General features: G+C 46.9%; 1 protein-coding gene across 3 annotated transcripts in view; it reads left to right on the top strand.

Moving 5' to 3' along the window:
* PRDM15 (PR/SET domain 15) overlaps positions 1 to 3,691 on the top strand; it is a 59,411-nt gene extending 55,720 nt beyond the window's left edge. For all 3 annotated transcript variants that reach the window (XM_067739540.1, XM_067739539.1, XM_067739538.1), the window contains exon 24: positions 652 to 3,691. In XM_067739540.1, coding sequence (XP_067595641.1) covers positions 652 to 1,122 — 471 coding nt within the window. In that variant the 3' untranslated portion in view covers positions 1,123 to 3,691. The remainder of the gene's footprint in view (positions 1 to 651) is intronic.
* Positions 3,692 to 14,569: the final 10,878 nt, after the last annotated feature.

The following is a 14,569-nucleotide window of genomic DNA, read 5'->3' as shown; positions in this document are numbered from 1 at the left end:
TGAGCATGCCGGCCAGTCAGGCAGGGCCCGACTCTGCATGCCAGGGCGTGTGGCCGGCCAGCCTGCTGCTTTTAACCAAGGCTTCCCCGCTGGGGTTTCGAGGCCCCCAGCTCCTGGTCGGCGTGTGTCGGGCGCCACTCCCCTCCCCTGACTGGCGCTGGTCGCCCTGGTTGCAGACGTTCCTGCGTTGCAGCCCTGTCTGTGGGGAGGAGCATGGCTTGCTTTTTCATTTATTAGCTCCGGCACTGCACATTGGTTCACTGCCCTTTTGACCTTTACAGTTGGGATTTCCATTTACCATCATCACTTCACAGAAGTTAAGAGACAGTGAAGAATGTGCTCTGTTTTTCTCGTTACTTTCTTCTGTTTTTTTTCCTAGCTACGGAAACCCTTTGATTTTCAGTTCCAGCTGATGGCCTCGGTGACGGTGTCTGTATCTTGTTTCTCTCTTTCACTAGAATTCTTTTTCCAGGAAAAATGAACTTGGTTTAATCTCTCAGCAGCAGGTGTTTTAACTCCTTCCTTTGGGCCAGGGGTGTGATGATTCCAGCGTCACGAGATGGCCTCCGTGACAAAGTACAGCACAGGAAGCTGCTCATGTTCTCAATTCTGCAGGAACTGACGGTCCCATGTTGTGCGTGACTCTTCCAGGTGGTGGTGACGCTGGGCGACCCCAATGTGACCACCCCGTCGAGCTCCGTCGGCCTGACCAACATCACCGTGACCCCCATCACCACCGCGGCCGGGACTCAGTTTACCAACCTCCAGCCGGTGGCCGTCGGGCACCTGACCACCCCGGAGCGCCAGCTGCAGCTGGACAACTCCATCCTGACCGTGACCTTTGACACTGTCAGCGGCTCTGCCATGCTGCACAACCGCCAGAACGACCTCCAGATCCACCCCCAGCCGGAAGCCTCGAATCCGCAGTCGGTGGCCCACTTCATCAACCTGACCACCCTGGTCAACTCCATCACGCCCCTGGGGAGCCAGCTCGGCGAGCAGCCTCCGCTCACCTGGCGGGCGGTGCCCCAGACAGACGTGCTGCCGGCCCCGGCCCCCGCCCCGCAGGCCGCCCAGCCCCCGGTGCCGGCCGAGCAGCAGCCGCAGATGTACAGCTACTGAGTCACCCTGCGGGGACCTGGGGGAGAACCACGGGCAGGCGGTCCGGTTCTGTTTTTATTTGAGATTTGTTTGCTGGATACCAAACAAGAAAACAAAACACCGCACGTTGCAGCATCAGGACGGTTGACGCAGCTTTTGCAGCGTCAGCTCCAAATTCACCAACAGCCGTCGCACTCTGTCAGCTGAGCTCACAAGTGACCCCGAGCAGGTCCCCCTGAGGCCCCGTGTGCTCTGCGCGGCAAGGCCAGGCCCCCAGGCTTCCCCCCCGGAAGGCGGATGGGCGCAGGGTTTGGGAAAAGGAAACCCAGGGAGGAGCAGCGTGGTAAGACCCGTATGTCACCAGGGATGTAAGTGGCGTGTTTCATGTTTCCCTTTAGGGCTCCGCTACTGTGTGGAAACGTAGCCGGTTTTCTCCTGTGGCTCCTGCACGTTTTTGCTAATGAGCAGATAGGAGTTCAAGTCACGTTGACTCTCTTTGAAATTTGAGTTGAGTCGAATTCGTTCTGCACCTTTGGGCTGAAACCATGTGGGAGGATGCCCTGTGGGAGCGAACGCCCCTCCTCTGGCCTTCACGAGTTGCTCTCGGGCAAGGGGTCGCGTGAGACTGCCGACCAAGGCACCTTAGTGATAGAATTCGTGAATCGATTCTCAGTATGCCTCTTTCCTTTTTTTTTTTTTTAAACTTTACCTCGAGCACGCCTTGTGTGATCGAGACTGCGGAGGCCACGTCGTTCTCTATTTTCCTCTAACACACAGAAGTCGTTTGCACTGTGGGACTGCGGGTCCACGTCCAGCTCTACGCGGCTGCCCCGATGCAGGGGCCGTGAGCCTCATGCCGGCCCCTCTGGGGGCACCTCGGGGTTGTGTCTCAGGATTCCCTGCCACCAAACGTATTTATTAGGGCTGAGGCGTAGCCAGAATCCCCCGCACTAGAGAACAGGAGAAATTCATGTCTTTTTTCTGTTTAAACTTTAAGTCCAAAGGTTGGTGTGTTTCAAGACCAGTTTTCTATAAAATGTTGAATGAACTTGGCTCTTTCCCCAAGAAAGGTATAGGTTTTTTTGAAATGTGAAGACAGTGCTATTTCCTGCCAAGTAGTATGAAAGCAGAAAGGCTATCAGCTGAGCAGTAGAAGCGTCAGTGCCCCTAATGAACGAGTGAATAAATGTGCTGAGCGACGGGAGCTCTGCCCCTCCGGGGGACGCGCTTTCACACGTGTGCGCCCGTTTCAGAAGTGGCAGGTGAGGCTCTGGACCACCAAGGTGGCAGCCAGCAGCCAGCCCTCCCACGGCGCAGCCAGGGAAACAAAGAGGCGGGCAAAGAGGCTAGATTTCTACCCTCCTGATGCTTTAACGCTGTCCAGAATGAAATGATACGTTTGTTTGCCTTACTTTGTCCTGATCAGTATTTGTCCCCGATCCTGCATTGTTTGGGAGACCATCAGTAGCAGATAAATGAGGCAGAATAACCTTACGCTGCTAGTGAGGCTACAGACGACCTGTTATGCAAAATGCAACGTTCTCAGCACTTCGCTTCATTCCAAATCGCACGATTTTGAGGAGGGGGCTAGGCTTTGGTTTGTGCAATACATGCTTTCGTGAACTAAGTTCATCACCCACGCGGCATGTGAAAGGGGCTTCAGGATTCGCCCTCCACACCCAGCTCACCGGTAACTCCCGACGACTCGCACCTCTGAATTGGTAGTGGGGGATTGTTTGACTTTTAATTTATGATAATTATTTTTTATGTTATTTATGTATATAATTAACTGCTTTATACCTAATAGTTTCATCAAATGAACTTGGGCTGGGGGTGATATACTTTCTAAGTATCGTCTCTGTTCTCCAAATGTAAGTGGTCCAGGTATCCGTGGCATCATCAAAAGCGCCGAGGTTCCTAAGGTATTTTCTTAAAAATCGCTGACCGTCCTTTTGCATTTGCAGAATGTAAGGGATGAAATGACCAAGTAAAAAATCCAAACATGATTGAACACCCGCTAGCATTTATCTTTTATTCCTCTCCCCTATGAAACAAAGGCCTTTTAAATCACAATTTTATTTTTTTAAGAGAAGTTGTTTTTATGCTTAGAGTAAGAACGCATCAGATGTCTTTAAAGAACCTGATTTAGGTTGTGTGGCCCCAGTGTACCTCCCGCCGTTTATTTAACGACACAGATGCTTAATCATACTTCCTGTTATAATAAGAACTCTAAATAAAAATCAGATTGACTCCTGAGTTTTCTGTAGAAATATTTGGTCTAATAGGGTGACTGTCTGAGGCAAAATAGGTTCGTGTTGTCTTAAAACGGTTGCTATGAATTTGCATAAAAGACACTGGGAAGCAAAAAATAAAAAGTACTACTCAGCCCAAAGAGTTACCAGCTGTAGACTGTTCCGCACCTCTGTCGCTGTTTCCTGATGGAAAAGATTTACTTTTTTTAACTGATCCCAGTGCACAGCTGTATCCATAGGAGGAAATTGGATGGAGCCGTTGTGACCACTGAGCTCTGTGAATCCCTCGAGGTTATTCTAAATTAATAAACAGAAGATGCTTGGTTTTGGCCGGTGAATTTGTGAAGTTGTGTCGTTCTGTGCCATCTGACGGTGTAAGCCTTGCAGAGCAGGCCCCCGGGATTGCGTGTCCCTGAGGCAAGGAGGGGACGGGGGCCCCGAGTGGGATGTGTTCCTTGTGCCGGGTGCCGCTCCACTGTGACCGACAGGGACCTGCCTTGGAGGATTCGGGGCCCGGGAGGCAGATGCACGGACTTCACAGTCACAGTGGCCAGAGCTCGAGGCTCCCAGCTCAGGGCCGTGTCAGTGACTTTCCCGTTGGATTTTGAAATGCATCAAGGCTGAGAGGTCACGTGTATTTCGTGTCCCATTAGTTTGTATAACAACAAATAAAAGTTGCCATGAGCTGTGTTTTTCCATTGCTGGCCCTCTGCTCAGACTGCCCGTTCCAAGTAGTGGACACACGGTATATTTTGAGAACGGTTGTAATTCCCGTGTAGTTCAGACCCTGTGAAATGTTTGGATTATTTTAAATGACCCAAACATTGAAAATAAACAAGATACTGAGATATCAGAAGCTTTCACAAGGATTTGTTTGTTTGTTTAAAAGCAACAAAGCAGGGCTTCCCTGGTGGCGCAGTGGTTGAGAGTCTGCCTGCTGATGCAGGGGACATGGGTTCGTGCCCCGCTCCGGGAGGATCCCCCATGCCGCGGAGCGGCTGGGCCCGTGAGCCATGGCCGCTGAGCCTCTGCGTCTGGAGCCTGTGCTCCGCAACGCGAGAGGCCACAGCAGTGAGAGGCCCGCGTACCGCAAAAAAAAAAAAAAAAAAAAAAAGCAACAAAGCAGTGGTTGTAGCATTTTTTTGTAAAGCTTAGATGGAGGGAACGGACACAAAAAAAGATGAGCAGCCAGAGAGAGGGGAGAACTTAGTAAGCAAGGCGTTCCTTAGGGCACGTGGTCTGGAAGAATCCCTCATTTTATTGATCAAATAATGATATGTTCCTATTTGTTAGGAAGAGTCATCTTAAAGTTATGAAACACCTGGAGTGTCATCCGATCTTCTAAGGATTTGAATTATGAGAACCTTGTTTTAGGTACTTCAGTTGTATCTTAGAGAACAGCTGGTAGCAGCTAATTCTTCTGCCAGTGAATAGGGTTCACCCCCTCAATGTCCAACCAATTGTGAGCATGTTCTTGTATGTGCAGCAAATTCCAATAGAAAGGGGGAGACCGCTGGGCCACTGGCTGCTTCCCCTTGTGGGTGTTTGCACCTGGCTTGAGCGACCCCACATCAGGAGGTCCTAGTCCTGGAATGACAGCCAATGATCTGACCTGCGTGCGCTGCAGGCAGCAGAATTACCTGGGTGACCCGCACAACGAGCTGGCTGGGACCACCCCTCCCCCGCCAAGCCCTGGTACCCATGGACCTGAGGCTTCTCCTCCCTGAGCCGGGACCTGTGGCTCCCCGGGGTCCTGCAGTCCCAGGTGCAGGCTGCTGGCATCCAGACAACACTTGAGGGCAGGCGCCCCACATCCAGACTGCCTTGGCACCAAGCCTCCAGCTCTTCCTCGATGACCGGTCTGTCTGCCCACATTTGCTCCATAAGGAGGGAGACGGACGCCCCTCTCCATGGGAAGGTGTCCCTTCAATGGGACACAGACCCACCCTGAGTGTCTGCAGAGAGCCCGGCCCAGCATACTTCCCGGGGAGAGTGAGGGTGCAGGACCTGGGGCTTGGGGCCCGCTGTTCACTGTCTGTTCCACTTGGGCCTTTCAGCTCCTCCTGGGCACAGTGCATCACCCCCTCGCGTGACCATCTGCAGCTTGCCCTCAACCCCAGGAATTCTGTCTTCCTAGTTTTAGCTACAAAACAGAGTAGCAAGGTCACAAAGGAAAGAGAAGGCATGGCCGCAGTGTTGCGGGAAATGCTCTAGAAATCCAAAAGCTGCCCTGCCGGAGTCTCCAGAGTGATCCGGGGCTGGGGGTGAGGCTGCAGCCGTCAGGAGCAGCCGCCGTTTCGTCTGTGCGTTGCCATCCTCTGTTCCGGGAAGGCACACGGACTCATCCCCTGGATGTCGCCAAGGACCATCAAGCTCTCACGTCTGACCCCGGAGTTCATGACCCCTGGCCCCGAACCTGGCGCTCCCCGACTGTCCCCACTCACGGCCCACAGCCCTGCCCTCCACCTAGTCGCACGGGCAGGAGCCCAGAGCCATCCCACGCTTACACCCCCTGTGCCTTTGGGTCTGTCCGGGTGTCACCATCCCCATGACCACCTTCCCAGCTGACAGCCCCTAAGGGGCCACACGGCCCCCGCTCGTCCCCAGGAGCCCGTCCTCCACACGGTGGCCTCGTTGGCCCTTGTAAAGGTGTCATTCTGTGTGTCACCCATGCACCAAGGTCCGCGTCCTCCAACGGATCCGAAGTGCTCCCTGGACACGCCGATCCCTTCTGCGGCCTCGAGCCTGCAGGAGCTGCCCCGCCTCCTTCTTCCCCGTTCTCTCCCAGGGTCTCCGCACGCCCAGCGCCCTGACCCCCCGCTTGGTTAATGCTGCTTGGCCCTCAGATCGCGGCTCAAACGTCACTTCCTCAGAGAAGCCTCCTGGAATCCCCCGGAAGCCCTCATTTCCCACTCTGATAGCAAAGCAAGCACCGTGCGCTCCAGTCGGCAATTACGCTGGCTGTTTACTCATTCCATGAATTTGTTCCTGTCTGTGCCTCCCTGCTGTTCAGTAAGTTCCGGAAGGGCGGGGACTGTGCTTCTTCTCATCATTTCGTCATTTCCCCTGAGGCCCCCCACCCCCCGACAGTAAGCCCGAGCCACAGAGATTAATAGGCAAGTGTTTTTCCCAAGGGTGGCCACCAACGCTTTGAAGCGCTCCCCCCCAAAACCCAACTTTGCTATATCCAGTTGGAATTATCACCTGAAATTTCTGTCTTCATGAGACTCTTGGAAATCCTCATCTCCAATGACTCGATTTTATTGATAAGATTATTAATTACTTCTTCAACTTTGTTCATTAAGTTATGATTTTTGCCCCTTGTTAGCAAATAGTAAAACATAATCAAGCCTTTCGATTCTTCCTGCTTCGTGATTAATGGCAGGGGACCATTTAGCAGAAAATGGTTCCTTCTTTACAACAAGTGCTCTTCGTTATGTTAAATGATCACATAATGGAAATGGCAGTAAAGAAGACACTCATTCGACACAATCATATAGGTTTCAGGTCCAACATTGTAGTACATTTTTGCAGACCCTGAAGTACATGTCAGCAGGCACCCTATGGTTTTCAAACATCATATTCCCTGGACTGCCCCCATGCATGCCAATCATCCCTACATCACTTCCTAGCATCCTCGCTGTAACAGTCTATGGGACACACGTGATGAATGGAATAGAACAATGGAAGTTTTTGTTTTTTTGGAGTATAGTTGCTCTACAATGTTGTGTTAGTTTCTGCTGTACGACAAAGTGAATCAGCTCTATGTATACGTATATCCCCTCCCTCTTGGACCTCCCTCCCATCCCCTGCCATCCCGCTGGAAATTTCTAATAAATGCTATAGTGAAAAAAAAAAAAAAAACCCGTGCCCCGTGTTCTTAGCATCTCAGGATCCTGAGCAAAGGTCTTTTCACGCGGTTGGTTATCTTTTTGGTGGGTTGGACATTGATTTTTCGAGTTCTTTAGAAACGGAGCTGAAGTGCGTGCCCCTAGATTTTCAGCTTGCATACATCTCGTAAGCATCAGCAAAAACATAACTGAAAGGAGTCGTATTTAAACACCCTGCATGTCCATTTCAGATAAGAAGAGTGACAGCCCGAACTCCTGCTTGCTCGGGGCTCCACCAACGTCAGCTCAGCCAGTCCCTCCAACGGCCCCCTGAGATGGCTGTCGTCTCATTGTGACATGACGCGGGGTTTCTCAAGCAAAGGGTAGACTTCACTGCCAGTGAAATAGCGTTAGAAAACGTTGTCTTAATGGATCTGTGACGTCATGTGTGTGGAATTGGGTTTCTTCGCTTATATTTAGAACCGTGTCCGTACTTTTGGAGACATCGTGAATTTTTGCCTGAAGGGCCAAACAGTTCCTCTTAAGAAAAGAAGACGCCAGTGTAGCTGGCCCACACCAAGCCAGCATTCTGAGGCTTCTAAGAGCATCCCCCAGGGATTCGTCAGAACGTTCCCAAAATAACCAGCGTCTGAATTGTGGCACCAAATAGTAGAGACTTTTTTTAAACAGAGGCCTATTTTTTTCCTTTTTATTTTTTACAAAATTGTATTGAAGTATAGTTGATTTACAATGTTGTGTTTAATTTCTGCGGCACAGCAAAGTGACTCAGTTATACCTATATATATTCTTTTTCATATTCTTTTCCATTATGGTTTCTCACAGGATATAGTTCCCTGTGCTCTACAGTAGGACCTTGTTGTGTATCCATTCTATATAGAATAGTTGGCATCTGCTGACCCCAAACTCCCAGTGCTTCCCTCCCCCACCCCTCCTCCCCCTTGGCAACCACAAATCCGTTCTCTATGTCTGTGAATCTGTTGCTGTTTCGTAGATACGTTCACTTGTGTAGTATTTTAGATTCCACATATAAGTGATGTCATATGGTATTTGTCTTTCTCTGTCTGACTCACTTCACTCAGTATGATCATCTCTACGTCCATCCATGTTGCAGCAAATGGCATTATTTCGTTTCTTTTTATGGCTGAGCCGTATTCCATCGCATATATGTACCACGTCTTCTTTAGCCATTCATCTGTCCGTGGACAGTCAGGTTGTTTCCATGTCTCGCCTATTGTGAATAGTGCTGCTATGAACATTGGGGTACATGCATCTTTTCAAATTACAGTTTTGTCCAGATACATGCCCAGGAGTGGGATTGCTGGATCATACGGCAACTCTATTTTTAGCTTCTTGAGGAACCTCCATGCTGTTTTTTTCATCTTTTTAATTGCAAATGCAACAAAACATTATGACTTTACTGGCTCCCGTCTGACTGTCTGTCAGCCGTGGCTCAGCTTTCCCGCTCTGGCTGTAATTACGCTCACCCCACCCCCCATCTGCCTTCAAGGGGGTCAAAGCCTAAACAGTCTAACCGACTAGTCACCAGCTGCAGTCAGACTTCTGACTCTCCAGGGCTCACCGTCGCCTCTAGCTTGCTGTGCAAATCTACGACCACTACTACCATCAAAGCTCCTACTGGGAACCAGCTCATCCCAGGCTCATCCCTGGCTCCGGTGACTCACAGCCCAGAAGAGCGTCTTTTCCTCAACTTGGGAACAACGAAAGTTTTACAGCCCTGAGCTGCCATTCAGCAACTGATTTCACACCAAGAACAGAAACATGGCTAAACTCCCCCAGACATGATGTATTTTATTGTTAATGGGGCAAGTGGAAGAGGTTTCATAATGTCATTGTTTCTGTCTAAAAACATCTTCGTGTTGGATAATTGAGGGTATTCATCCGTGTTCTGTTTGTGGTAAACATCAAGAAGAGGGGATTATAGCCTTTTGTCTAATAGCCTTTCACTTCTTAAACCCACCAACTCACTTCTTAACCTGCCCTAGTCCTTCAGCCTTTTCTCTTCATGTTTTCTCCTCTCGGACTTCCCCCTGAACCTTCAAGGGTTTCAATTTTCTTTTTTAATTGAAGTGTAGTTTATTTACAATGTTGTCTTAGTTACTGTTGTACAGCAAAATGACTCAGTTATACACATATACACATTCTTTTTTTTTTTTTTTGGCTGCGTGGGGTCTTCGTTGCTGCTGCCCGCGGGCTTTCTCTAGTTGCGGCGAGCGGGGCTACTCTCCGTTGCAGTGAGCGGGCTTCTCATTGCGGTGGCTTCTCTTGTTGCGGAGCACAGGCTCTAGAGCACGGGCTCAGTAGTTGTGGCTCACGGGCTCTAGAGCTCTGGCTCAGTAGTTGTGGCACACGGGCTTAGTTGCTCCATGGCATGTGGGATCTTCCCGGACCAGGGATCAAACCCGTGTCCCCTGCATTAGCTGACGGATTCTTAACCACTGCACCATCAGGGAAAACCTAGAATAAGTTTTTGCTCTTCATATTCATTTAGCGTGTTTTTGCAAATGAGTGTTTAACAGTACATCGGAGTGTAGGTAGAAATGTCTTCTGAAATACTTATACTTGCTGATCCATTATCACAATTTATATTTAAAATGTTGTAACTGCAATTTTATTTTGTTTTAATTATTTCTATCTGTGTTCAACTCTGCTTTCTGTGTGGACCTCACTGGTATGTACTTTTACCTCATGTAGATTTTCAGGAAAAATATGATTTATAGTTTTAAAGAATCTTTTATTAAACCATACTTTACTGACAAGTTTATGTTTCAGTTTTTGGTGCATTTATGTTTAGTTTTAGAGCATGTATTTATCAGTATTGTAGCAAATACTTTGTCAATAAGAGAATTCTATGGAGCCAGATTAGAACTCCTGGTGAGCTAGAATGCTTTGTACTTTTCCCATAATGCACAGATCACTTTATGGAAATTTTTTAACTTACATTCAAAAAGATATGTCACTCTATAACTATGTGCTAGTCTATTCTGAAAAGGGTAAAGAATAAGTCAAGTTTCTGAATTTGATTAATTAGAGGCTACCAAAGCTGAGGAAAGAAAGACCGAGATGAATCCCTAGAGAAAATGACAAATTCATCTTAAAAAAAAAAAAAAAAAGGACTCTTTATATTCTGAATTTCCTGGTAATTAGGTGTTTTTTTAAATGGTGGTTTTCATTTTTTTTGGCACCTGGCCCATGATTTGATGCTGAATCGTTTAGCATAGAAAAATGTATGGTTTCCATAGCAACTACGATTTCTTTCTCTCAATTCCTGCCTCTGACCAAGGCAATCTGCAGTTGCTTGCAGTGTTGGGGGCGCTTCGTTCTCCCTGCAGCTTTGAGTGGCCAGGGGAGAGCCCCTGGCAGTCAGTAGGGACCACCCAGTCTGACCTTCCCTTGTCAATGCACCGAAGGGAATAGGAAGCCAGCATGGGGGTGGGGCGGGCTGAGGAGGAAGGGGCCCCGCAGAGCCCACCCCCCATCATCGTTGAAGTAGAGACCGTCCTGGAAGTGTGGGCCCACTGGGGCTGTAGGTTAAAATATTTTAAACCACTGCTTTAACACATGCCACGGCGCCCTACAAATAGCTGGGGCTTGTTGGAAACAATGTATATTTATTCAAGACAGTTGACATTCCTTTAAATATCTTTGCTACTAAATTACCTTTTAATAAGTAATGCCAATATTACGGCGGTGGCTTGCAAAGCCTTTTGTTTGGTTTTGCACATTGAAGAGGTAAAACCTTGCCTCAGATAAACCGGATTGTTTTCGCGTTTCTACCGATTTCCTTTTCGGTAGCTACGCAAGCCGTCTGTTGCGCCCTGCGGTTTGTGTAAATGTCTCCTCTCTGAGACAAATGTCTCTGGGACTGTGGTTGCTGTGACAACTGGACAAAATCAAGAAGACAGCTGGACGAAAGTAACTGAGGTTGGTTGTCCGCAGGGAACATTGGTAGCAAGCCAGGAAACGTACACCTGGGAGGTGTCATATGCTTAACTATGGCACGAATCTTCTTACCAGCTTGAAGAAAAGTAAATGGGATAGTTGCTTTTTTTTTTAATTAAATAAGACTTTATTGAATGAATGAAAGAATGATCTTCAGCACTTCAAGTATCAGATATGATGGAGAGATTGAAAAGCATTTCTGATTTATGTTATGCGATCTTAAAATACGAAAATGATCATATGAATTTGAGTTAATAAAATATCAAATTTTTGCTTAACATCTTACACCAATATGGAACAAAGCCAACAGAAAAGAGAAAGACAAAAGGCTATATAATTTAATATTTTCTCCATTGAATTCATAATGGTGATTTATTTTAAATGCCATACCTTTCTTAAATTTAATTTTTATTTTATATTGGAGTATAGTTGATTTACAATGTTGTGTTAGTTTCAGGTGTCCAGCTAAATGATTCAGTTATACATATATCCATTCTTTTCCAGATTCTTTCCCCATATAAGTTATTATAGAATATTGAGTAGAGTTCCCTGTGCTCTACAGTAGGTCCTTGTTGATTATCTATTTGATAGATAGTAGTATGTATATGTTAATCCCAGACTCCTAAAAAAAAAATGGGTAGTTTTTTATGTAATAGATACAAAGGCATCTCCAGGAGAGCTTATAGAAGGCTTTGGCGTGAAAGGCAGGGATCTCTCCTTGAACTCTAACCCTAGGTTCTATCGTGGCTCTCAGGGAACTGACAGCCCAATCTTGCTTTCTCCTCCGGGCTCCAGCCTGTCAATATTTACCTGGCTAAGGTGCACCTGGCTCCCAGCCCACGTACGCACTTCTGCCCCTTCTGCTCGCTATTGACTTGTACGCAGATATTAGCTGGTTGCAGAAGAAATTATTTCCACAGAAAGTGAAAGTATTTAAAATTGATCCAAAAATGGGACACTTAAAAAAAATCATTCACCTATTTTTAATGTGTAGCTAATTTAAATGTTAACATTAGTTTAATTTAACTGTTAATTTTTAATTATTAGTTAAGACTAATTTACCGATATTGGTTCATAAATTATAACAACGCAGGACACAAATAATGATGTTGATAATGGGGGAAACTGTAGGGGTGCAGGGGGACAGGAGTATATGAGAATTCTGTACTTTCTGTGTAATTTTTCTGTAAACCCAAAACTGCTCTAAATAAATGAAGTCTTAATTTTGTTAAAAGACGTATATATATGTATGTACATATAAAATAAGATAGGTATGTATATATATGTATGTGTGTATATATGTATGTAAGTACATACGTCTACATGTGTGTATGTATGTGTGCATTTGTGTGTGTGTGTGTGTGTGTGTCCTTGGCATTGGTGGGAGATCAAAATGGTTCAGCTGCCTTGGAGGACTGTCTGTCAGTATCTTTTAAAGTTAAGCGTACATCTCCCCCTCAGTCTGGCAATCCCACTCCTAGGTATTTACCCAAGAGAAATAAAATCATATGACGGGGGTGTCTCAAGGTGAGTGCCCCAACCGGGGCTGGGAGAGGAGGTGTGAGAAGGGGAGGGTGCTCTACTGCCTTGTCCTCCCTGGTTTCGTTCTCTTCCGAATTTTTACTTTGTGGACCTGGAGTACCTACTGCAGGCCAGTCCTGGAAGGTCCCGGTGTTCTTTCTTTGATAACTTTCCGATCTCTCCATTTCTCTCTCCTCCTTGTTTTGGAATTCCTGTGAGTTGGACGTTGGCCCTTTCCTGCTGATCTACTCTAATTTTTCCTTCCATCTCTTTGCCTTTTGTTGACATCTCTGGTAGACCTCCTCGGCTTTTCAAGTTTTTGGTTTTACGATTGTGTGTTAATTTCTAAGAGTTCTTTCTGGTTCTCTAGTAATCTTTCTCCCCACCGCCCCATCTTGTTCTAACTTCACAGGTGCAAATATCTTGTTCCCCTGAGATTATGTGCGGGCCTCTTGTTTTAAGTTTCCCGCGGTTTTCTCTGGACTGGCTCTGTTTCTTCTGAGTTCCCCTTTTCTGATTATTTTCTGCCTCTCACACTGGAGACGTTCCTCAAATCTCTGCCGGTCCTGCTAGTTCTTTGGGTGTGGGTAGGGCTACCTTCACCAGTCCCTTGCCCAGAGGCCCCCAAATGCCATGTGTAGAATGTGGGGTCATCTATGTGATGGGCAGTGGGTGTGGCGGGATGTCTGGGTGACGGTGCCCTGGGGAGGGGGTCTGGTGCAGCTGAGTGGGGAGACCCTGGTTCAGGTTCACACACGTGCACACACACAGGGTAAAGAAAGGTGCTTTAGACCTTAGGAGGGAATGCAGTTTCAGAATCAAGTTTTATAAAAGTTAATTAATTTTGCCATGTATTCTGCAGTCAGGCCTTTGATCTTTTCTCTGCTTCCCTCTAGACAGTTCTTGTATTTCAGCCACATTCTTTAATAATAAACATTGACTTTTCTCTCTGCAAATTAAAAAGGAGCATTTAAAAATGCACCGTTTGTTTAAGTTTTAAATTACAAATGAAATGAGTAGCCATAAAGCAGAGGTGTGTTTGAGAATAATGGAAGGATGACATTGATGGAAGTCACCTTCATCTGAGTTCTCTCCAGCTTTACAACTGCCAATGCCTCTCCAGGTAAACTCGTGGGAACCTCGCGTGACCACTCTCCCAGGATCAGCAGGTGGGATTTCACTCCAATCACCTTCCAGAATTTCGGATCAGGAGTCCGAACAGGAGTCGGTTACCGAAAGCATGAAAACCCGGATTTCTGCAGAATGATTTTATTCGTTGCGTGTATAACTTGGACCTACTGTTGTCTGATAACTTTCAAGCGCGATGTTATTCCAGAAAGCGAATATGTTTTGTTGACCTTTAGAATGAATAGTGAAAAATACAAAATTTTGATAATCTCATCACTGATCACGAACGGAAGCAATTGATCAGGCGGGGAGGGCTTTGGCATTTTAAGAGACTGTAAGTAAACTCTGAATAATCTATTTCACCTTTTATTCTCAGGATGGCCTAAAGGTTCACTGCAATAAATACAATGCCTTTCATTTTGGTAGAAATGGGAATTTTGTGTCTATATAAAAATAGTCGACGGAAGGTGCAGCGGAGGAGAGACCTTTGCTGTTTGGAGGAACAATCTCCCCAAATACGCACTTAGATAGTGATGGATAACCAGCCCAAGTTACAGCACGTTATCCCCGCAGATACGCACTTAGATAATGATGGATAACCAGCCCAATTTACAGCACGTTTACATTGTCTAATTTTATCAGTTTTGCTGACGACTCTGAGCTAATATTCCCTTTAAGTTCAGAGCTCCTTAACTTCCACTCTCTCAAAACGAAAAAACTCCACAACACAGGTAATAACAGACTCTGAATATCTCA

The sequence above is a fragment of the Pseudorca crassidens genome, chromosome 5 (assembly GCF_039906515.1).
Source record: "Pseudorca crassidens isolate mPseCra1 chromosome 5, mPseCra1.hap1, whole genome shotgun sequence".
Classification (NCBI taxonomy): Eukaryota; Metazoa; Chordata; class Mammalia; order Artiodactyla; family Delphinidae; genus Pseudorca; species Pseudorca crassidens.
Note: the sequence above shows the minus strand (reverse complement) of the source record. Positions and strands in the feature narration are given on the sequence as shown.